The sequence below is a fragment of the Pan troglodytes genome, chromosome 20 (genome assembly GCF_028858775.2).
Source record: "Pan troglodytes isolate AG18354 chromosome 20, NHGRI_mPanTro3-v2.0_pri, whole genome shotgun sequence".
In the NCBI taxonomy this organism is placed as follows: domain Eukaryota; kingdom Metazoa; phylum Chordata; class Mammalia; order Primates; family Hominidae; genus Pan; species Pan troglodytes.
In genome coordinates this window covers 43,479,357-43,502,922 of record NC_072418.2, presented here as the reverse complement: position 1 = coordinate 43,502,922, position 23,566 = coordinate 43,479,357, and the positions used below count along the sequence as shown (strand labels likewise).

The following is a 23,566-nucleotide window of genomic DNA, read 5'->3' as shown; positions in this document are numbered from 1 at the left end:
CTTTTCTGGACTTCCCCATCAAGGCTTTGACCTCTCTGCCTATGATTGCCCCATCACAACCCTCCTCTTTCTGGGTTTGTTCCCTGCTGGACTGTGAATGGTGTGGATGCAGGCCTGAGCTGTCCCAGTCACACTGTGTCCCCAGCACCATCCAGCCTGGGACTGGACAGAAGACCAGGTGCTCACTGAATGTTTCCTGATGGTGAATGAAGACCCGCTCCATTTCTCACCTCTGGTCCTTTGCCCACATTTGTCCCTCTGCCTGGAACCCCCTTCCCTCCTTTTTTCCTTAGCTCCCTCCTCCTCAATCTTCCATTTTGACTTCCTTTTATTATTTATTATTATTTTCTTTTTGAGACAGAGTCTCGCTCTGTCACCCAGGCTGGAGTGCAATGGTGCAATCTTGCCTCACTGTAACCTCTGCCTCCTGGGTTTAAGCAATTCTCCTGCTCAGCCTCCCGAGTAGCTGGGATCACAGGTGCCCGCCACCACGCCTGGCTAATTCAGTTTGACTGCCGATATCACCTCCTGCAGGATCCTTTCCTGAGTTTGCCGCCTCCTCCCTGGGGTGGAGTTAGATCTGTTGATGTCCCCTGTGCCCAGCAAAAGACCTACCACTAAACAGGGCTTGTGAGTGTTTGTTGAATGAATATAGGAACGAAAGAATGTTTGCGTGAATCAATGAAGGAGAGAGACTGCAATGAAGTGAGGGTCTCCTCAGGCCCATCGGGAGCCCCGACCATACCATCCCTTCTACCCCTCCCGGGAGGAGGGCTCTGGCTGGCTTCTGGCCACACCCCAATGCTTGGTTGCTGCCAGGCCTGGAAGGCATTTCCCAGAGCTCAGCACATTCCTGCCTTCCCCGGTGGCTGAGAGTGGGCAGGGGGCATTTCAGAGAGAAGGGAGGGAGGCCCCCAGCATTCCGGGATCCTGCCATCCTGGCCTGGTCCCCCACGCCCTCTGAAGTAGGCCCCAACCCTCTGGTGTGAGATGGGGGACAGGTCTGCAGAGGGGCCACCCAGGCTGGTGTGAGGGGCGAGGGTGCCGACAGAGGCCAGGGCTTGGTGTCTGTGCCTGGCTGGACAATGGGGCAGAAGCTGCTGACATGCACTTTGGGGGTAATCCCCCAGCCTCAGCCCAGCCCAGGCCTGGGGCCTGGGTTCAGAGAGCGACGAGCTTCCGAGGCAGCAGCCGGGTGGGTTCAAGTGGCATGTGGGGGTACCTGTGCTCCCTGTGCCGCCCCCCGGGGTCTGGTGAGTCAGGGCAGGCTGGGGGCTGGACCAGGGTCCAGGGGTTGGGGGTGAGGCCTGGTAGCTTTGGCTTGGGAGTCGGGCAGGTCTGGGTTCAACTCTGGACCCCTGCCAATGACCTGCTATGGTGATATTGGGAGAGTCACTTACCTTCTCTGAGCCTTCTGGTCTGCAAAGTGGAAGGGGCAGAAGAGTATAGCAGGGTTTTTGTGGTCCAGGAGAACAGGGGTTGGACCTCAGCTTCACCACCTCCTGGCCACATAGCTATAAATTGGGCATAGCTGGACGCAGTGGCTCACGCCTGTAATCCCAGAACTTTGGGAGGCCGAAGTGGGAAGATCACTTGAGCCCAGGAGTTCGAGACCAGCCTGGGCAACATGGTGAAACTTCGCCATTACAAAAAATACAAAAATTAGCTGGGCATGATGATGCATACCTGTGGTCCCAGCTATTTGAGGGGGCTCAGTCGGGAGGATTGCTTGAGCCCAGGAGGTTGAGGCTGCAGTGAGCCATGATCACACCACTGCACTCCAGCCGGGGCAAGAGAGTGAGACCTTGTCTCAAAAAAAAGGGTGGGGAGCATAAGGAGCCCATGTTACACCCTTGATTCAAAAGCAGGGCTTCAGCACTGAGCATGGTACTTAGTATGTGATAGGTGTCCCCCTAAACATTAACTCCATTAGACAGAGAACTGGGGGTCCCCTGTGCCCAGCCTTACTGAAAAGGGGCCAAAACCCCCCAGCAAGATGAGCCAGCCACCTAATTTGTGTGAAAAATAATACCAAATACTTATTAGTAACCCTCATTATGTGCCCGGCATTGTCTTACATTTTCAGTCTCTTTTAACTCGTTTAATCTTCACCACAACCCATTAAGGTGGGTACTCTTACTATCCGCAAAGAGAAGCTGTGACTGGCAGCAGGTCACCCAGCGAGGAAGTGGTCGCGCTGTGATTTGAACCCAAGTTGACAGGGAGAGGGAGTGAAAGGAGTTTACAGTAGAGGCAGTTGGCCAGGCCCGTGTCCTGGAGCCAGGAAACAGTGGGGCTGGGGTGGGGTCCTGATTCTCCAAGTCGAGGAAGCCAACGTGCAAATCCTTGAAGCTGAGCTCATGGCAGAGATCTCGGCCCAGGCAAGAGAGAGGCGGCTGGTGGCTGTCTCGTGGCCCCCACCCCTTGGGGATAGATGTAGCTGGAGGAGGGGGATGTTTGTTTCTCCACCACCCACCCTCTGGTGACGTCACACCCCTGCAGCCAATGGCTGGGGTCTCTCTCTCCTCCCCCCTCCCCATTCCTTTTCCCCCCCAGCCTAGGGCTAGGGCTGACAGACGGGACCAGGAGCTCTCGAGGTGTCTGGAGGCTCAGCGGTAAGAGATCAGCCGGCCGGTCCCTTCCCTGGCCAGGCTGAGACACTGTGGGAATGAGGTTCAGGGTCCCGGGAGGTGCTGGGAGGGGGTCTGGGGGCTCAGGAAGCCATGTGGTGTAGGTGTTAAAGGTACAGACTTTGGAGCTGGTGGTTCAAATCCCCTTTCCTCTCCTTTCTGGCTGTGCAGCCTTGGGCAAGATACTTCATCCTTTGTGCCTCTGTTTCCCCACCTCTAAAATGGGCTGATGTCTGGAGGCCACCTCACAGGGCTGGCGCCGAGTAAATGAGTTGCTGCTTTTAAAGAGCTAGGGCAGCCAGGCATGGTGGCTCATGCCTATAATCCCAGCACTTTGGGAGGCTGAGGCGGCAGGACTGCTTAAGCCCAGGAGTTCGAGACCAGCCTGGGCCACATAGAGAGGCCCCAGCTCTACAAAACAAAAAAATTTTTTTTAAATTAGCTGGGCATGGTGGTGCATGCCTGTGGTCCCAGCTACTCTGGAGGCTGAGATGGGAGATTGGGTTGGGCCCAGGAGGTCGGGGCTGCAGTGAGCCGTGATCACACCTCTGCACTCCAGTCTCAGTGACAGAGGGAGACCCTGTCTCCAAAAAACAAACTAACAAACACCAGAGCTGGGGCAGGATGCCTGGGGTGGGTCCCTGGAGTAGGGTGCTAGGGAGGCAGCATGGATCCTGTTGGTGGCAGGCTGGTGCCTGAGCTGGGTTTTGTCGCTCAGCCAAAGCTCCCCTTTGGTAGCAGAGAAAGTGGGGGCCACTGAGGAGCAAAGCTTGGATGTGCAACACTGTGAGAGGAACAGCTCCCTCCCTCCGTACTCTCCCTGTTGCTGTCAGAGACGAGTTTATATTAATTAAGCATTTACTATACATGAGGGATATTCTAAGCACCTGCTGTTCTCTCACAAATCTTCAAAGCCTTTCTTATTGGCTCCATTTTACAGATGGAGAAACTGAGGCCCCAGAGATGAAGGATCTTGCCCAAGTCCTCACACCTGGGAAGTGCTGGAGCAGGGACTAACCGAGGCAGCCAGAGGCCACTGCCTTAACTCCCCCTGACCCCCTAGGTGGCCTCAGATAATGTTTAGAGGTCTGGATGAGTCAGCCCAATCCCTGACCCCCATTGCTATAAGAGATCACGCTGGTGGCGGGGGAAAGCTGAGGCTCTGAGCAGGCAGGGTTCCCAAGTGAAGTTGGTGGCAGTCACCAGGGAAAGAGGGCCAGAAGGGCAATGCCCTCAGCCGATCCCTCAGCAGCCTCCAAATGACAACCCCTCGCTCCCAGCTGCTCTGAAGGGCATGAGTCGCATCTGAAATGGATATCTCAGTTGTACCCACTCCAGGGAGATGTTACAAAGATTTAAGGAGCCAAGACAGGAAGGATCTTAGCACATAGTAGGTGCTCAAGAAATGGGGACCCTGGGGATTCTGAAAGTTCTGGCATATGCCAGGGTCATGCCACAGTAACTACCCAAGAAATAGGCTGCTGGCATCTGGAGTTGTCTGCCTGGTCCCAGTGGATCTGCCTCTAACACAAGGCAGGGACCCTCCCCAGGAGCCTCCCCACCCCTCTTTCCCCTGCCTAGTGGGATAGTCAGAGCTGGGAACACAGAGTCCTCTCTGTGGGTTTCCTTCCGAAGCTGCCCCCACCTTACCCCAGGGGCTGGGTACGTGGCTCAGGAAGAGCACATTTGGGCTAAATATAACCTGGGCTGGGTGCCTGTCCAGGCAGGGACGAAGAAGGAGGGCACTCTCTCTTGTCCCTGCCCTGCCTGAACTTCCTGTGCCAGGCTCCGGGCATGACCCTCACAGCCACGGGCCTGGGACAGAGAGCTGATGACCCAGGAGACCCCCTCTACTACCACCTACAAGGTTCAGGCTTCTCGTGTCCCCAGCTCAGGACTCTGTGCTGTGTATCAGTCCTGGGTAATGGAACTGAGTTCGCTTTCACACCTGGGCTCAAGTCTCGACTCTGTCACTGTGATCACCGGTCTCTTAACTCTCATTGACTCATCAGTTAAATGGGGTCCCACAAGGTCAAGTATGTAAAGCGCCTGCCCGGTCCAGGCCCGGCACCTGGCCTGGGTGTGTTTCTAGCACCGTTGGCCCCCTCCTGCCCAACCCAGCTCCTGCCCCAGTGCGCAGAGCCACCAATGCAAATTAAGGTGAAGCAGGGGTGAAGGGCAGGCACGGGTCCTAGCTCTGCCCCTTTCTGGCTGGGTGACCCCTCTGTGAGCCTCAGTTTCTACCCCGTAACAGCCACAACATCTAGGGTGATTTTGAGGCCTGTGGGTGCTAGCACAGGGCCCAATTCAGAGGAAATGCCCCAGACATGGCAGACAAGGTCTTAGTGCAGGGACCAGCTAATATTAATACTAACCACTCAATACCCATCAGTTGTTATTGTGATTGTCCAGCTAAAGCGCTGGAGCTTTTTTTATTTTTATTTTTATTTTTTTGAGATGGAGTCTCGCTCTGTCGCACAGGCTGGAGTGCAGTGGTGCATTCTCAGCTCACCACAACCTCCGCTTCCCAGGCTGAAGCGATTCTCCTGCCTCAGCCTCCCGAGTAGCTGGGATTACAGGCGCACAGCTGCCACACCTGGCTAATTTTTGTATTTTTAGTAGAAACGGGGTTTCACCATATTGGCCAGGCTGGTCTCGAACCCCTGACCTCGTGATCCACCCACCTCGGCCTCCTAAAGTGTTGGGATTACAGGCCTAAGCCACGCGCCCAGCCCGTGCTGGAGTTTTTAGACAAGTTCAAGTCCTGGCACAGCCTGGAAGGTGCAGGGGGCTCACAGGGGATCCCAGGGAAGGCCACAGAGACCAGGACCCCCTAGGAGATGCAGAGAGAAGCCCTCTTACACTGTGGGGGGCGTGGGTGCTGTGGGAGTGTTAAGGGGTCCCCGTGTCCTCTCTCCTGGCCACTGATGGGCTATGAAAGGCCATTGTGTGGCCAGGGTGGGTGGGCAGGGGCGGAATGCAACTGAGCACAGCAGACGGGCCATTGTGTGAGGGAATGTGCCGCGTGAGGCCTGACCTTTCCCTGTGCAATAGGGGTTGGCGGGTTGGCATGCCAGGTGGGGGCTGTGAGGACAAGCCCAGAGTCGGGGGTTGGGGGAGAGAGTATTCATCTCCATTTCCCCAGATGGGCCTGGCGGGTGGCTGCATGTGAATTTCAGCTTTGCCTCCTTCTGGCTGTGCTATGAGGCCTTGAGCAAGTTCTTTTGGCCTCTCAGGAAATGGGGTTTTCCGAGGTGAAGTAGAAGGTGAAGGTCTTAGCACGGGGGCCAGCAAATACTAACCACTCAGTACCCATCAGGTATTATTACTACCCAGATAAAGGGCTGGAGCCTTTAGACAAATTCAAGTCCTGGCTCGACCATTTGTGACCTGGGCTAGTGACAGTCCTTCCCCCAGCCTCAGGTGTCTCCTCTGTACTGGGCTCAGTAGTAGCTGATTGCACAAGGCTGTGCTGAGGGCCATGTGCAGTGGAGCATGTGGGGCGCTCGACACAAGGTCAGGGCCATAGGAAGTTCTTAGTAATAATAATGGCCTGACAGGTGCAGTGGCTCATGCCTGTAATCCCAGCACTTTGGGAGGCTGAGGCGGGTGGATCACCTGAGGTCAGGAGTTCCAGACCAGCCTGGCCAACATGGTGAAACCCCATCTCTACTAAAAATACAAAAAGTAGCCAGGCATGGTGGCGGGCACCTGTAATCCCAGCTACTTGGGAGGCTGAGGCAGGAGAATCACTTGAACCCAGGAGGCAGAGGTTGTAGTAAGCCGAATTCGCACCACTTCACTCCAGCTTGGACAACAGAGTGAGACTCTGTCTCAAAATAATAATAATAATAATAATAATAATAGCAAGTATTTATAAAGCACCTGCCAGGTGCCTGGCACTTTACACTTATTAACTCATTTGAGCCTCGGAACAGCCCTGCGAGGTAAAAGCTCTTATTCTCCACATTTTATAGACAACATAACTGAAGCACAGAGAGGCGCTGTGATTTGCTCACTGGGAGTACATGGGAATGGCTATAACTATTTTATAGCGTCAAGAGGCTGAGGCAGGAGGATAGCATGAGCCCAGGAGTTGGAGCTCAGTTTGGGCAACCTAGGGAGACCCCATCTCTACAAATTAATTTTAAAAATTAACCTGGTGTTGCCAGGTGCGGTGGCTCATGCCTGTAATTCCAGCACTTTGGGAGGCCAAGGTGGGCTGATCACTTGCAGTCAGGAGTTCAAGACCAGCCTGGCCAGCATGGTGAAACTCCGTCTCTACTAAAAATACAAGAAATAGCCGGGTATGGTGGTGCGTACCTGTAGTCCCAAGGTGCGTGCCTGTAGTCCCAACTACTCGGGAGGCTGAGGCGGGAGAATCACTTGAACCCAGGAGTTGGAGGCTGCAGTGAGCCAAGATCGCGCCATTGCACTCCAGCCTAGGTGACAGAGCAAAACTCTCTCTCTCTCTCTCTCTCTCTCTCACACACACACACACACACACACAAAACAACAACAAAAAAAACGTAGCCAGGTGTTGTGGCATGCACCTGTGGTCCCAGCTACTCGGGAGGCCAAGGTGGGAGGATCGCCTGAGCCCAGAGACCGAGGCAGCAGTGTGCTGTGATTGCACCACTGCACTCCAGCCTGGGCAATAGAGCTAGACCCTGTCTCAAATAGCAATTATTTTTTAGTGAATTTGGCCCCCTCAGTTGGCCAAGATCTTTGGCACGGGGGCTCTGCTGCCAGACAGGCCTCGGAGTCAGTTTTGGCTTTACCGGGTGTTGTCCAGCTGAGTCATCCTGGGTAAAGGTCTTCTGAGGCTCAGTTTCCCACCTGCACGACGGGGATAGGGTATCAGCAGAACGCAGCAGGGTCAGTCACTCAGGAAGTCATCGGTGGGTGTTAGCCAATAACACTGCTCACATTATTCTTCTTAGAGCGCCGGACCCAGGAGGCCCAAGGAGCTGGAGGTGACCCTCAGGTGAGCGCAGGCTGGTGCCATATGCCCCTCCCCACCCCTTCCTTGCCTGCCTGGAGCTTCACATCCTGCCCTTTCCCTGGCAGGCAGCAAGAACCCCACGGAAGGGCGTGAGCCCTGCAGACAGCTGTGCGGCACCTCGGGCTGGGCTCCTGTTAGGAGGAAGTGCCTGCACCCAGGCAGCGGTGAGAGGACAGCTGGGGTGGGGGCCCTTCTCCCCTTCCAATACCCACCCTGCTTTCTCCCTGTAAGCATGGCCTCCACCTCTCGTCCCCTACTGGCCTCAAGCCTCCACTGCTGTCCTCCCGCAGGCTCAGAGGCAGCTGCTCCATGCAGAACTGAAGCTGGTTCTGCAGCAGAAAGGGGAGAGGACACAGGAGCCTGGGGTGCAGGTGCCTCCCAGCAACGCCATGGAGGCCAGGAGCCGGAGTGCCGAGGTGAGTGCCCATGTGTCCTGCAAGGCGCACTTGAGGGCAATGGGGAGGCACAGACTAGGGCAGCAAGGAGACATTTTCTGGCCTCTCTGTGCCTCATTCTCTCCATCTGTGAAATGGAAATAATAACAGGGTCTATTTTATGGGTCACTGTGAGGAGAAGAAAATTAACATATGTAATGTCCTTAGTGCAGTGTCTGGCACAGGCTAAGACTCAAGGCAGTGAATTCATTGGCGCGCAAAGGAGCTAAATTAATAAGGAGCTGAAGAAAATCCGGCAGAAACCCTTCATCAGAAGAGGCAGTATATGCCAGGTGCAGTGGTGCAGGCCTGGAATTCCAGCACTTTGGGAGGCCGAGGCAGGAGGATCGCTAAAGCCTAGGAGTTTGAGACAAGCCTGGGCAACATAGGAAGACCCTGTCTCTACCGGAAAAAAAAAATTAGCCGGGTTTGGTGGTGCATTCCTGTAGTCCCAGCTACTCAGGAGGCTGAGGTGGGAGGATCACCTGAACCCAGGAGGTTGAGGTTGCAGTGAGATATGATTGAACCACTGCACGCCAGCCTGGGTGAAAGAGCAAGATCCTGTCTCATTAAGTCTCCTGTGTGGAAAGAATAAATAAGAAAAACAAAGTAAAAAAAAAAAAAAAAAGACCCTGTCTAAACACACACACACACACACACACACACACACACACACACACACACACACACACACACACACAAACAAGGGCATATAATGTAGCAGTTAAGGACATGGGCTTGGACCCATGGCTCAAATCCCAACCCTACCACTTCAGCTGTGTGGCCCTGGGCAGATGATCTCACCTCTTTCAGCCTCAGTTTCCCACTGAAATGGAGGTAATGGGGCTGGGCGCAGTGGCTCACACCTATAATCCCAGCACTTCGGGAGGCCAAGGCGGGCGGATCACTTGAGGTTAGGAGTTCGGGACCAGCCTGGCCAATATGGTGAAACCCCATCTCTGCTAAAAATACAAAAATTAGCCGGGCATGATGGTGCACACCTGTAGTCCCAGCTACTCGGGAGGCTGAGGCAGAAGAATTGCTTGAACCCAGGAAGTGGAGGTGGCAGTGAGCCGAGATCACACCATTGCACGCCAGCCTGAGGGTCGCAGCGAGACTCTGTCTCAAAAAAAAAAAAAAGAAATGGAGGTAATGATCTCCACCTCTGAGAACTCCCACTTGAGCCATTTGCACAGAGTCTGGTGCTGAGGAAGCCTCTTTGAATGACAGCTGCTGTCACTGTTACTGAGATGGTGGATTGGCATCAACCATGTCTTACTGTATACCAGGCACACAGCGGGTCTACTGTTACAGGGGCCAAGCTGCTACTGGGGGCGAGAGGCAGTGGGTAGAGCGCCAGGAGTTCTCTGCCCACAGGATGGCCTATGAGTTCTGGGGTCACAGACCTAAGGTTGAGGCCCAGCCACTTAACTTGCTACAGGGCATTAGGCAAGTCACTTTACCTCTCTGGGCCTTAGTGTCCTCCTCTGTGACTGCCCAAGGCTATAGGGAGAGGATGAAATGAGATCCTGCAGACTGCATTCGATGGCTCACACCTGTAATCCCAACACTCTGGGAGGCTGAGTCCAGAGGATCCCTTGAGCCCAGGAGCTGGAGACCAGCCTGGGCAAAACAAGACTCCGACTCTTTTTTTTTTTTTTTTTTGAGACGGAGTCTTGGTCTTGTCACCCAGGCTGGAGTGCAGTGGTGTGATCTCAGCTCACTGCAACCTCCGCCTCCCAAGTTCAAGCAATTCTCCTGCCTCAGTCTCCTGAGTAGCTGGGATTACAGGCGCCCACCACCACGCCTGGCTAATTTTAGGACTTTTAGTAGAGATGGGGTTTCGCCATGTTGGCCAGGCTGGTCTTGAACTCCTGACCTCAGGTGATCCTCCCGCCTCGGCCTCCCAAAGTGCTGGGATTATAGGTGTGAGCTACCGCGCCTGGCCTGACTCCGACTCTTAAAAAAAAAAAGTGGCCGGGCGCGGTGGCTCATGCCTGTCATCTCAGCACTCTGGGAGGCTGAGGCGGGTGGATCATGAAGTCAAGAGATCGAGACCATCCTGGCCAACATGGTGAAACTCCATCTCTACTAAAAATACAAAAATTAGCTGGGCGTGGTGGCGTGCACCTGTAATCCCAGCTACTCGGGAGGCTGAGGCAGGAGAATCGCTTGACCTGGGAGGTGGAGGTTGCAGTGAGCCAAGATTGTGCCACTGCACTCCCAGCCTGGGTGACAGAGCGAGACTCCGCGTCCAAAAAAAAAAAAAAAAAAGAGATTCTGCACATAAAATGCTGAGCCCAGGGCCTGCTGAGCCAAAGGGTGGTACTGGTGGTCACGCTGTTCCCTACAGTCCCAGCCACAACTCTCCTTACCCAGACTGCCCTGCTCAGCCCCCTAGTCCCTTGGGGCCACTGTTGTGGGGCATCTGGCCTAGACCTGCTCACCCTCCAAGTCCTGGGCTCAATTCCAGTCCGTGCTGGCCCCAATGCGTTGGCCATGACAGCGTCCTCTCAGATCCCTACTGCAACCTCCTTCCAGTATGCCTATGTTACCCTATTTTGCAGCAGGGAAGTGGGTCCAGAGAGGGCAAGATTCTTCCTAAGACACACAGCAGATTGGATTCCTAGACAGGATCCAGGTTTGTCACTGCCTCTTCTGGGAAGCCCTATTGTGAATCCCATAGTGGCTTCTGGGCCAGGTCCAATCTGCATCATTTACAGTAAATACCGGGAATGCCATGTCTCCCAGTCCCATTCATTACCCACGCAGACCCCCTTCACTGGATTCCCTCTCCTGTGGGCGTTTCACAGGTCTTCGGGTCATTGAATTTACAATAGAGCACATTCTCACACACATTCAAGCCTGCAGGGAGGCAAATCCCACTCCCTGTCCCGCCAATCCCAGAGGGCTTGAAGGTCCAGCCAGCCCCTTCCTCAGAATCCCATCCTCAACTATTCTCTTGTTCTGCTGTAATTAAAGCCCCTCCCCCATAGTTAAATTCAGCTTGTAGAATATGGGTCTCCGGGCCAGATGCAGTGGCTCATGCCTGTAATCCCAGCGCTTTGGGAGGCTGAGACAGGAGGATCTCTTGAGGCCAGGAGTTTGAGACCAGCCTGGGCAACACAGTGATACCCCTGTCTCTTAAAAAAAAAAATTAAAAATTAGCTGGGCGTGGTGGCGCGTGCCTGTGTTCCCAACTACTTGGGAGACCGGAGCGGAAGGTCTGCTTGAGTTTAAGGAGGTGGAGGCTGCAGTGAGCCATGATCACACCACTGCACTCAAGCCTGGGGACAGAGTGAGAGACCCTGTCTCCCCCAACAAAAAAATAATAAGGGTCTCCGCCCCAGCTCCAAATAACCTCCCATAAACTCTGGCCACATTCCTCTCCTATCTTTTGCACCCTTCTATACCCCATTTGGCTGTTCCTCCCAGGCCTGTGTTGTCTTACCCCTCCTACCCGCACCAACCCCCCCAGCCCCGCCCTCCCAACCTGACCACGCCCCCACGATCCTGGTCCCGCCTCTCAATCACAACTCAAGTTCTCTCCAGCCCACTCCGACGCAGTCCCTCCCCTTACAACCCCGTCTCCTCCCCTAACCCCTTTCGGCTGCCGCTCCAGGGCCTCGGAGAGGCCAGCCGGCCCGCGGAGCTGTTTAACCGTTCCGCGGGTCCTAGAAAGCCAGCCGCCCGCAGGCTTGCTTAAAGGGGAGACGCCGGAGTGGGTGTGCCCCGACGTCCTGCGAGGGCAGCGCCGAGGGGCGTGTGCCCTGAAGGCCCGCTGAACAGCCGCTTTTGGCCGGGCGCGGTGGCTCACGCCTGTAATCCCAGCACTTTGGGAGGCCGAGGCGGGAGGATCCCTTGGGCCCAGGAGGAGTTCGAGACCAGCCTGGGCAGTGTGGCGAGACCGTCCCCCACCCCCGTCTCTAAATATATATAAATATATATATGTATATATATGTATATGAGCCACTGTTGAGCGCAATGGCGGGCTCTGGGCGAGGTCCGGCCCTAGAGCCCCAACGCGACACCTCGCCGCCCTCTGCAGGAGCTGAGGCGGGCGGAGTTGGTGGAAATTATCGTGGAGACGGAGGCGCAGACCGGGGTCAGCGGCATCAACGTAGCGGGCGGCGGCAAAGAGGGAATCTTCGTTCGGGAGCTGCGCGAGGACTCACCCGCCGCCAGGAGCCTCAGCCTGCAGGAAGGTGGGCGGGCCCGGGGTGTGGGGCGGGGTCGAACTGCGGGGGCGGGGTTAGGAATCTGCCTTGGGTTCAAAGAGAGGCTGAAACTGACCGGGGGATGGGGGCGTGACCGGCGACCAGGAGGCGGGGTTAAGGGCTTGGGGCGGGGCTTTGCTGACTGTTCACAGCAAATTCCGGAGGTTCACTGTCTGGGTGCGAATTTCACATCCCCCGTTTACTAGCTTGTGATCTTTCTGTGCCTCAGTTTTCTCATCTCTGAAATGCGACTTATTCTAGTATGGGGTTATTGTGTATTGAAGATTTAACAAGTCAGTATGTGAAAACACTTAGCACATAGCTAAGTGGCACATAGTGCTTAACTAGGTGAGTGCTAGTAAATGTCTTTGTTGTTGGGGCAGGAGAAAAGGGTGGAGTGAGCCACTTAGAGGGGTTGGGAAGAGTAAAGGATGTTTTAGGATATGGATGAAGCTGACGTGATTTATTCATGCAACAACTATTTATTAGTGCCTTCTATTTCAGACTTTATTTATTTATTTATTTTGATACGGAGTTTCTCTCTTGTTGCCCAGGCTGGAGTGCAATGGCACGATCTCGGCTCACTGCCACCTCCGCCTCCCTGGTTCAAGCGATTCTCCTGCCTCAGCCTCCTGAGTAGCTGGGATTACAGGTCCCCTCCACCACGCCCGGCTAATTTTTGTATTTTTAGTAGAGACGGGGTTTCACCATGTTGGCCAGGCTGGTATCGAACTCCCGACCTCAGGTGACCCATCCGCCTCAGTCTCCCAAAGTGCTGGGATTACAGGCGTGAGCCACCGTGCCCCACCCTATGTCAGACATTATCTTAGCTGCTTGGGCTTCAGCCGTGAACAAAACAGTGAACAACAGTCCCTGCACTTATGGAGCTTACATTCCAGTGGGGAGAGATTTTTTTTTTTTTTTTTTTTGAGACGGAGTCTCGCTCTGTTGCCCAGGCTGGAGTGCAGTGGCGCAATCTCGGCTCACTGCAAGCTCCGCCTCCCGGGTTCACACCATTCTCCTGCCTCAGCCTCCCTAGTAGCTGGGAGGGACTACAGGCGCTCACAACCACGCCCGGCTAATTTTTTGTATTTTTAGTAGAGACGAGGTTTCACCGTGTTAGCCAGGATGGTCTCGATCTCCTGACCTCGTGATCTGCCCGCCTCGGCCTCCCAAAGTGCTGGGATTACAGGCGTGAGCCACCGCGCCCAGCCGGGAGAGACATATTTAAGCAAATTAAGTAAAATACCTAGTAAATTAGAAAGCAGTAAGTGCTACAGTTGCCAGGAGGACAATGTGCTACAGCTGCATTTTTATTATTTTATTTTATTTTATTTATTTACTTATTTATTTTTTTTGAGACGGAGTCTTGCTCTGTCTCCCAGGCTGGAGTGCAGTGGCGCAATCTCGGCTCACTGCAAGCTCTGCCTCCCGTGTTCACGCCATTCTCCTGCCTCAGCCTCCCTAGTAACTGGGACTACAGGCACCCGCCACCACGCCCGGCTAATTTTTTTTGTATTTTTAGTAGAGACGGGGTTTCACCGTGTTAGTCAGGATGGTCTCCATCTTCTGACCTCGTGATCCGCCCTCCTCGGCCTCCCAAAGTGCTGGGATTACAGGAGTGAGCCACCGAGGCCGGCCTACAGCTGCATTTTTAAATGGGGGTGGGCTTGGCTGGGTGCATAATCCTAGCACTTTGGGAGGCTGAGGTGGGCTGATCACCTGAGGTCAGGAGTTCGAGGCCAGCCTGGCCAATATGGCGAAACTCTGTCTCTACTAAAAATTCAAAAATTAGCCGGGTGTGGTGGTAGGCGCCTATAATCCCAGCTACTCAGGAGACTGAGGCAGGAGAATTGCTTAAGGTTGCAGTAAGCCGAGTTCGCGCCACTTCACTCCAGCCTGAGCGAAAGAGCAAAACTCCGCCTAAAAAAAAAAAAAAAAAAATGGGGTGGGCTGGAAAGGGTGAAAAGGCTAAAGGAGGTAAGGGAACAAGCTATGAGGCCATCTGGAAGAGGGAACAGACAGCAAAAATGCCCCAAGGTGGGACCATGCCTAGCTTGTGGTAGAAACAGTGAGGAAGCCAGTGTCTACGCAATTGAGTTAGTGAAGAGGAGAGTAAGAGAGAAGGCCAGAGAGGTAAGGGGAGGACATTTTTTAGAGGGCTTTATAAGACTTTGGCTTTTATTCTGTGAGGGCTGTGAGCAGGGAGAAACGTGAATTGGCTGTGCTGAACTGCTGCATTAACAGTAGAGTATGGCCAAGCATTGTGTGGCTCACACCTGTAATCCCAGCACTTGGGGAAGCCAAGGCGGGAGGATCGCTTGAGCCCAGGAGACTGAAGCTGCAATGAGCCATGATCACACCACTGCACTCCAGCTTGGGCAACAGAGCAAGATTCTGTTTCAAAAACAAGGCCAACAACAACAAACAGTAGAATATATGAAGGCAGGTTTAGGAGCAGGGAGATCAACAAACTGGCTACTGTGATTATCCAGGTAAGAGATGAGGATGCTCAGGACCAAAGGGTTTCGGAGGTATATATATATTTGGATTCTGGATATATTTTGAAGGAGGAGCTTTGAGGACTGGATATTGGGTATGATGGAAAGAGAGTTGTCCAGGATGGATCTGGGGATTTTTGACCTGAGGATGGAGTTGCTGGTCCCTCAAAAAGAGCACACTGAGGCTAGCACTAAGAAAGACCAGGAGTGCAGTTTGGATCTGTTAAAGGAGAGGCGTGGTGTGGGACATCCAGGTGGAGATATGATGGAGATGTTGGATGTGAGTCTAGGGTGGAGGGGAGAGTGCTGGAATGGAGAGATATACTTGGGAATTGTTAGCAGATTTATGATCTTTTAACTTCTCAATCTGGATGAACTTCCCAAGAATTCCCAAGGGGTGACTTGAGCATGTAGACAGAGAGGAGGTCCAAGTCCTGAGGTCTGGGGTAGTGTGTCTTTAAGAGGCCAGAGAGGCTGGGTGTGGTGGCATGGGCCTGCATTCGCAGGAGGATCGCTGGAGCCTGGAAGTTCAAGGCTGCAGTGATTTGTCATTGCACCAGTGTACCACAGCCTGGGTGAAGAGTGAGATCTTGTCTTTTTTTTTTTTTTTTTTTTGAGATGGAATTTCGCTCTTGTTGCCCAGGCTGGAGTGCAATGGCGCGATCTCAGCTCACCGCAACCTCCGCCTCCCGGGTTCAAGTGATTCTCCTGCCTCGGCCTCCCTAGTAGCTGGGATTACAGACATGTGCCAACATGCCTGGCCAATTTTGTATTTTTAGTAGAGACAGGGTTTCTCCATATTGGTCAGGCTGGTCTCGAACTCCCGACCTCAGGTGATCCGCCTGCCTCGGCCTCCCAAAGTGCTGGGATTACAGGCATGAGCCACCGCACCTGGCGAGATCTTGTCTTAAAAAAAAAGAGGAGGGGCTGGGCACGGTGGCTCACGCCTGTAATGCCAGCACTTTAGGAGGCCAAGGCGGGCAGATCACCTGACGTCGGGAGTTCGAGACCAGCCTGACCAACGTGGAGAAACCCCGTCTCTACTAAAAATACAAAATTAGCTGGGTGTGGTGGTGCATGCCTGTGGTCCCAGCTACTCAGGAGGCTGAGGCAGGAGGGTCGCTTGAACCCGGGAGGCAGAGGTTGCGGTGAGCCAAGATCGCGCCATTGCACTCCAGCTTGGGCAACAAGAGCAAAACTCCACCTAAAAAGAAAAGAAAAGAAAAGAAAGACAGACAGACAGACAGACAGAAAGAAAGAAAGAAAGAAAGGAAAGAAAGCTGGGTGAAAGAAAGAAAGGAAAGAAAGCTGGGTGTAGTGGCTCACGCCTGTAATATCAGCATTTTGGGAGGCTGGAGTGGGAGGATCAGTTGAGCCTAGGAATTTGAGATTGGACTGGGCAACATAGTGAGACTGTTTAGAAAAGAAAGAAAGAAATCAGGGAGAGGGAAAGCAAACATCTGTGGAGACTGACAAGGAACTCCCAGAGACGCTCCAGAGGGTGTGGCACCTTGGAAGCCAAGGGAAGCAAGGGTATGACAGAGAGTGAGGTTAGATCAGATGCTGAGTGGTTTAAGCAGATGAGGCCTGGGACTTGACCCTTGGACTTACTATACAGAGGTCACTGCCTGGGACCTTGAGAGGAGCAGTTCAGATGTGCGTGTTGGAAAGCAGGGTCAGAGGTGTGACTGGAGAACTGGTAACAATGCCACTGGAGAACTGAATACCTTTTGCCTATTAAGGTGAACAGATAAATGGGGCAGGAGCTCCGGGGGAGTGAGGCCATGACAACCTTTCTTATGCGAGAAGTAATAATATGTTTGTATGCTGATGGGAATAATGTAGACGAGAAGGACAACTGATGACGTGGGAAGAGGAGAGAATTGCTGGAGGATGTCCCTGAGAAGGCGGTGGAGAGATTGCCCTGAGCTAGGAGTGGGGTTAGTTCATCCCCAGGAACAGGAAGGCGAGTGGAGTAAGTCGCCGCAGGAGAAAGGGGGTGAACACACAGTGTGGGAGATTCTGGAAGTTCCCTTCTGATTCTGTTCTCTCGGTAAAAGAAGCAAAGTCAGTATCTGAAACGTAAGGATGGGTAGGGGAGCGACAAGGTGCGGGCGTGACCTGAGTGGGCGCGGCTTTGTTCATTGCAGGGGGCGGGGATAAGGTCATGGGGCGGGGACTAGCGTAACTGCGACTTAATCCTGCGCTGGGGATTGGAGAAACTAAAATTTGGGGCGGGTCCTCACCGCGAGGGCTCCGTGCAAGTGGGCAGAACTAGGCCCGGGTGGAGCCGGGAGATGCCCACGTGCTGCGCACCTCCACCTCGCCCGCAGGGGACCAGCTGCTGAGTGCCCGAGTGTTCTTCGAGAACTTCAAGTACGAGGACGCACTACGCCTGCTGCAATGCGCCGAGCCTTACAAAGTCTCCTTCTGCCTGAAGCGCACTGTGCCCACCGGGGACCTGGCGCTGCGGCCCGGGACCGTGTCTGGCTACGAGATCAAGGGCCCGCGGGCCAAGGTGGCCAAGCTGGTACGCGTGCTTAGCCCGGCCCCGGCCCTGGACTGCCCCAGCGATCCGGTCTCTGCGCCGTGAGCCCCATTCCCCGCCATCGTGGGCCAGCCTTGCCCTCTGTCTTGTCACTAACCCAAGCTAATTCCACCCTCTGCCCCTTCCTCTCTGCCCCAAACTCTTCCCCGGGAAGGGGGACAGACCCACCCCAGCCCAGGGCCCTCACCCACCTCGGAGAGGCGTCCCCACCATTGGATCCAGGCTTGCTAGGGGTCCTGAACCAGGCTACTTCGAACCAGGAAAGCCAGATTCCAGCCTGAGTGCCGGCCCAATTACTGCTGAGTGGCCCTGGACAAAGTTGTTTCTCTCCCTGGGCCTCAGTTTCCCCATCTCTAGAATGAGGATGTTGGGGAAAATCCCGGATCAGGATCTAGAAGTCTTGGGTCCCAGTCCCTACACTCCTGTTGACTCATTTGGAGATTCTAGATGGCTGCCTGCTTTGCTGGGCACTCATGGTGAAATGACAGGCAAGAAGTGGGGATGATGTTTGGGGAACAAGATACTTGACCCAGCACATCCCCCGCCTGGTCCAATACCAGGTGGGGCTCTTCCTGTCCACTCCCAGCCTCCCACTGTCCCACCGCCTCCTGCCTCTCTCCTCTCTCCCCAGAACATCCAGAGTCTGTCCCCTGTGAAGAAGAAGAAGATGGTGCCTGGGGCTCTGGGGGTCCCCGCTGACCTGGCCCCTGTTGACGTCGAGTTCTCCTTTCCCAAGTTCTCCCGCCTGCGTCGGGGCCTCAAAGCCGAGGCTGTCAAGGGTCCTGTCCCGGCTGCCCCTGCCCGCCGGCGCCTCCAGTTGCCTCGGCTGCGTGTACGAGAAGTGGCCGAAGAGGCTCAGGCAGCCCGGCTGGCCGCCGCCGCTCCTCCCCCGAGGAAAGCCAAGGTGGAGGCTGAGGTGGCCGCAGGAGCTCGTTTCACAGCCCCTCAGGTGGAGCTGGTTGGGCCGCGGCTGCCAGGGGCCGAGGTGGGTGTCCCCCAGGTCTCAGCCCCCAAGGCTGCCCCCTCAGCAGAGGCAGCTGGTGGCTTTGCCCTCCACCTGCCAACCCTTGGGCTCGGAGCCCCGGCTCCGCCTGCTGTGGAGGCCCCAGCCGTGGGAATCCAGGTCCCCCAGGTGGAGCTGCCTGCCTTGCCCTCACTGCCCACTCTGCCCACACTTCCCTGCCTAGAGACCCGGGAAGGGGCTGTGTCGGTAGTGGTGCCCACCCTGGATGTGGCAGCACCGACTGTGGGGGTGGACCTGGCCTTGCCAGGTGCAGAGGTGGAGGCCCGGGGAGAGGCACCTGAGGTGGCCCTGAAGATGCCCCGCCTTAGTTTTCCCCGATTTGGGGCTCGAGCAAAGGAAGTTGCTGAGGCCAAGGTAGCCAAGGTCAGCCCTGAGGCCAGGGTGAAAGGTCCCAGACTTCGAATGCCCACCTTTGGGCTTTCCCTCTTGGAGCCCCGGCCCACTGCTCCTGAAGTTGTAGAGAGCAAGCTGAAGCTGCCCACCATCAAGATGCCCTCCCTTGGCATCGGAGTGTCAGGGCCCGAGGTCAAGGTGCCCAAGGGACCTGAAGTGAAGCTCCCCAAGGCTCCTGAGGTCAAGCTTCCAAAAGTGCCCGAGGCAGCCCTTCCAGAGGTTCGACTCCCAGAGGTGGAGCTCCCCAAGGTGTCAGAGATGAAACTCCCAAAGGTGCCAGAGATGGCTGTGCCGGAGGTGCGGCTTCCAGAGGTAGAGCTGCCCAAAGTGTCAGAGATGAAACTCCCAAAGGTGCCAGAGATGGCTGTGCCAGAGGTGCGGCTTCCAGAGGTACAGCTGCTGAAAGTGTCGGAGATGAAACTCCCAAAGGTGCCAGAGATGGCTGTGCCAGAGGTGCGGCTTCCAGAGGTACAGCTGCTGAAAGTGTCAGAGATGAAACTCCCAGAGATGTCAGAGGTGGCTGTGCCAGAGGTGCGGCTTCCAGAGGTGCAGCTGCCGAAAGTGCCAGAGATGAAAGTCCCTGAGATGAAGCTTCCAAAGGTGCCTGAGATGAAACTTCCTGAGATGAAACTCCCTGAAGTGCAACTCCCGAAGGTGCCCGAGATGGCCGTGCCCGATGTGCACCTCCCAGAAGTGCAGCTTCCAAAAGTCCCAGAGATGAAGCTCCCTGAGATGAAACTCCCTGAGGTGAAACTCCCGAAGGTGCCCGAGATGGCTGTGCCCGATGTGCACCTCCCGGAAGTGCAGCTCCCGAAAGTCCCAGAGATGAAACTCCCTAAAATGCCTGAGATGGCTGTGCCAGAGGTTCGACTCCCCGAGGTGCAGCTGCCAAAAGTCTCAGAGATGAAACTCCCCAAGGTGCCTGAAATGGCCGTGCCCGATGTACACCTCCCAGAGGTGCAGCTGCCCAAAGTCTGTGAAATGAAAGTCCCTGACATGAAGCTCCCAGAGATAAAACTCCCCAAGGTGCCTGAGATGGCTGTGCCCGATGTGCATCTCCCCGAGGTGCAGCTGCCGAAAGTGTCAGAGATTCGGCTGCCGGAAATGCAAGTGCCGAAGGTTCCCGACGTGCATCTTCCGAAGGCACCAGAGGTGAAGATGCCCAGGGCTCCAGAGGTGCAGCTAAAGGCCGCCAAGGCAGAACAGGCAGAAGGGATGGAATTTGGCTTCAAGATGCCCAAGATGACCATGCCCAAGCTAGGGAGGGCAGAGTCCCCATCACGTGGCAAGCCAGGCGAGGCGGGTGCTGAGGTCTCAGGGAAGCTGGTAACACTTCCCTGTCTGCAGCCAGAGGTGGATGGTGAGGCTCATGTGGGTGTCCCCTCTCTCACTCTGCCTTCAGTGGAGCTAGACCTGCCAGGAGCACTTGGCCTGCAGGGGCAGGTCCCAGCCGCTAAAATGGGCAAGGGAGAGCGGGCAGAGGGCCCCGAGGTGGCAGCAGGGGTCAGGGAAGTGGGCTTCCGAGTGCCCTCTGTTGAAATTGTCACCCCACAGCTGCCCGCCGGGGAAATTGAGGAAGGGCGGCTGGAGATGATGGAGACAAAAGTCAAGCCCTCTTCCAAGTTCTCCTTACCTAAGTTTGGACTCTCGGGGCCAAAGGTGGCTAAGGCAGAGGCTGAGGGGGCTGGGCGAGCTACCAAGCTGAAGGTATCCAAATTTGCCATCTCACTCCCCAAGGCTCGGGTGGGGGCTGAGGCTGAGGCCAAAGGGGCCGGGGAGGCAGGCCTGCTGCCTGCCCTCGATCTGTCCATCCCGCAGCTCAGCCTGGATGCCCACCTGCCCTCAGGCAAGGTAGAGGTGGCAGGGGCCGACCTCAAGTTCAAGGGGCCCAGGTTTGCTCTGCCCAAGTTTGGGGTCAGAGGCCGGGACACTGAGGCAGCAGAACTAGTGCCAGGGATGGCTGAGTTGGAGGGCAAGGGCTGGGGCTGGGATGGGAGGGTGAAGATGCCCAAGCTGAAGATGCCCTCCTTTGGGCTGGCTCGAGGGAAGGAAGCAGAAGTTCAAGGTGATCGTGCCAGCCCAGAGGAAAAGGCTGAGTCCACCGCTGTGCAGCTTAAGATCCCCGAGGTGGAGCTGGTCACGCTGGGTGCCCAGGAGGAAGGGAGGGCAGAGGGGGCTGTGGCCGTCAGTGGAATGCAGCTGTCAGGCCTGAAGGTGTCCACAGCCAGGCAGGTGGTCACTGAGGGCCATGAGGCGGGGCTGAGGATGCCTCCGCTGGGCATCTCCCTGCCACAGGTGGAGCTGACCGGCTTTGGGGAGGCAGGTACCCCAGGGCAGCAGGCTCAGAGTACAGTCCCTTCAGCAGACGGCACAGCAGGCTACAGGGTTCAGGTGCCCCAGGTGACCCTGTCTCTGCCTGGAGCCCAGGTTGCAGGTGGTGAGCTGCTGGTGGGTGAGGGTGTCTTCAAGATGCCCACCGTGACAGTGCCCCAGCTTGAGCTGGACGTGGGGCTAAGCCGAGAGGCACAGGCGGGCGAGGCGGCCACAGGCGAGGGTGGGCTGAGGCTGAAGTTGCCCACACTGGGGGCCAGAGCTAGGGTGGGGGGCGAGGGTGCTGAGGAGCAGCCCCCAGGGGCCGAGCGTACCTTCTGCCTCTCACTGCCCGACGTGGAGCTCTCGCCACCCGGGGGCAACCATGCCGAGTACCAGGTGGCAGAGGGGGAGGGAGAGGCCGGACACAAGCTCAAGGTACGGCTGCCCAGGTTTGGCCTGGCGCGGGCCAAGGAGGGGGCCGAGGAGGGTGAGAAGGCCAAGAGCCCCAAACTCAGGCTGCCCCGAGTGGGCTTCAGCCAAAGTGAGATGGTCACTGGGGAAGGCTCCCCCAGCCCCGAGGAGGAGGAGGAGGAAGAGGGCAGTGGGGAAGGGGCCTCGGGTCGCCGGGGCCGGGGCCGGGTCCGCTTGCCACGTGTAGGCCTGGCGGCCCCTTCTAAAGCCTCTCGGGGGCAGGAGGGCGATGCAGGCCCCAAGTCCCCCGTCAGAGAGAAGTCACCCAAGTTCCGCTTCCCCAGGGTGTCCCTAAGCCCCAAGGCCCGGAGTGGGAGTGGGGACCAGGAAGAGGGTGGATTCCAGGTGCGGCTGCCCAGCGTGGGGTTTTCAGAGACAGGGGCTCCAGGCCCAGCCAGGATGGAGGGGGCTCAGGCTGCGGCTGTCTGAAGCCCCTAGTCAGATGGGGATCCCTTCCTGCCTTCCTTTCTCTACCCCCTCGCTGTCGTGTGTGTGATAACTAGCACTAACCCTAAGAGGGCCGGGAGGTGGGTGACTGACCAGGGCTGGCAGGGAGGCCTGCTCCTGTCTCTCTGGCAGGAGTGCCTGTACCCCACCAAGCCATGTGAATAAAATAATCTGGAAGTAGCCATGTATTTGTCTCCTCTGTGTGCATAGGGGGCAGGGAGGGGCAGGAGTGGGTATAGGGGAGATGCAGAGAAGGCAGTCTCCAAAGAGGAGGTTCTAGCGGTCGCCTGAGCCTGGCCTGAGGGGAACCTCTGGTGTGAGGGGAGAAACAGGTCATACTTGGTCTGAGAAGAGTCAGGGCGGGTTGGGCGCAGTGGCTCATGCCTGTAAGCCCAGCACTTGGGAGGCCAAAGCAGGAGGATTGCTTGAGCTCGGGAGTTTAAGACCAGCCTGGGAAACATAGGGAAACCTCATCCCTACAAAAAATACAAAAAATATCCAGGCATGGTGGCCCGTGCCTGTAATCCCAGCTACTCGGGAGGCTGAGGTGGGAGGATCACTTGAGCCCGGGAGGTCGAGGCTGCAGTGAGCCTTGATGGCGCCCCTGCACTCCAGCCTGGGCAACAGAGCCAGACTGTTTCAACAAAAACAAAAACAAAGACTCAGGATGGCCTTGGGACAGGCCGTGGTGGGAAGGGAGACGTCCCTAGCCCTTGAGAATTCCCAGGGGTTGTTAAAGAGGACTCTGGGATGTTCCCTGGCAGAGCACAGCTTCGGGACCCCTCTGCCAGGAAGCCTGCCTGTCCTGGGGGACCCACTCCTACCAGGCTGGTTGCTCCCCACCTGCCCTCTGCCGGTGAGGGCACTTCTGCACATCCTGGCCTTCTCTTTCCTGTCTGGCTGGTTTGACTGCCCTGTCCACTCTGGCCCCACCCAGGAAGGCCGCTCCTGGTCCCCTCAAAGCCTCTACCCCAGAAACACAGCCGCCTCTTGGAACTAGGTCCCAGGGTCCTCAGCACCTGTCAGTGCTGGTCTCAGCTCCCAGGGGCCATGGGCCATCCATCCCTGCCATCCCAATTCAGGATCTAAGTCCTGAGGCTCCCAGCAGGGCCTCCAGCCTCCTCCATGTCTCTCTGTGATGTCCCACACTGGACTAAGGAGACTCAATATCCAGTCCCAAGTCTCGCCCCGACAGCCCCTCACTCTCTTCACATCTCCCTATCCTGTCTCAGTGGATGAGGGGCCTGGCAGAATTCCCCACTCACTTGAGTACCTTGTCCCTTCGAGCCGGCCTTCCTCAGGTCACTGTCTCACCACACACTTTTTCTTTGCCCCCACCAAACATGGCAGGAGTTATCTACACTCACGGTGCACCCCCATTTCCAAGACCCCAGCATTTGGGGTTTTCCTCCTACCTTGTCTGTGTCAGCAGTGACCTCCCCGTGGCCACGCCTGAGGGTTTCCTTTGTCTCTCTTGTCCTGACTCTTCAAGGCCCCTTCGATCTTCCTGACACTTGCTCCTCTTCCCCACACCTCTCTCTCCCCGTGCTCCTTGGGCACCAGAGGTTCCTCCCGGGCCCTTG

The 23,566-nt window shown here is 56.0% G+C and overlaps 1 protein-coding gene across 2 annotated transcripts; it reads left to right on the top strand.

Moving 5' to 3' along the window:
- Positions 1–2,574: 2,574 nt before the first annotated feature.
- On the top strand, positions 2,575–22,167 carry PRX (periaxin). 2 transcript variants are annotated; one of them, XM_024351380.3, is made up of 7 exons: positions 2,575–2,615; positions 7,574–7,617; positions 7,701–7,799; positions 7,926–8,051; positions 12,118–12,274; positions 17,121–17,317; positions 17,967–22,167. In XM_024351380.3, exons 4-7 carry the CDS (start codon positions 8,025–8,027, stop codon positions 21,963–21,965), a joined length of 4,380 nt encoding a protein of 1,459 aa, XP_024207148.1. In that variant the 5' UTR covers positions 2,575–2,615; positions 7,574–7,617; positions 7,701–7,799; positions 7,926–8,024; the 3' UTR covers positions 21,966–22,167. The 2 variants fall into 2 exon arrangements, with proteins under 2 accessions (XP_024207148.1, XP_024207150.1); XM_024351382.3 differs by lacking the exons at positions 2,575–2,615; positions 7,574–7,617; positions 7,701–7,799; positions 7,926–8,051; positions 12,118–12,274 and adding an exon at positions 15,781–16,762.
- The last annotated feature ends 1,399 nt before the right edge of the window (positions 22,168–23,566 follow it).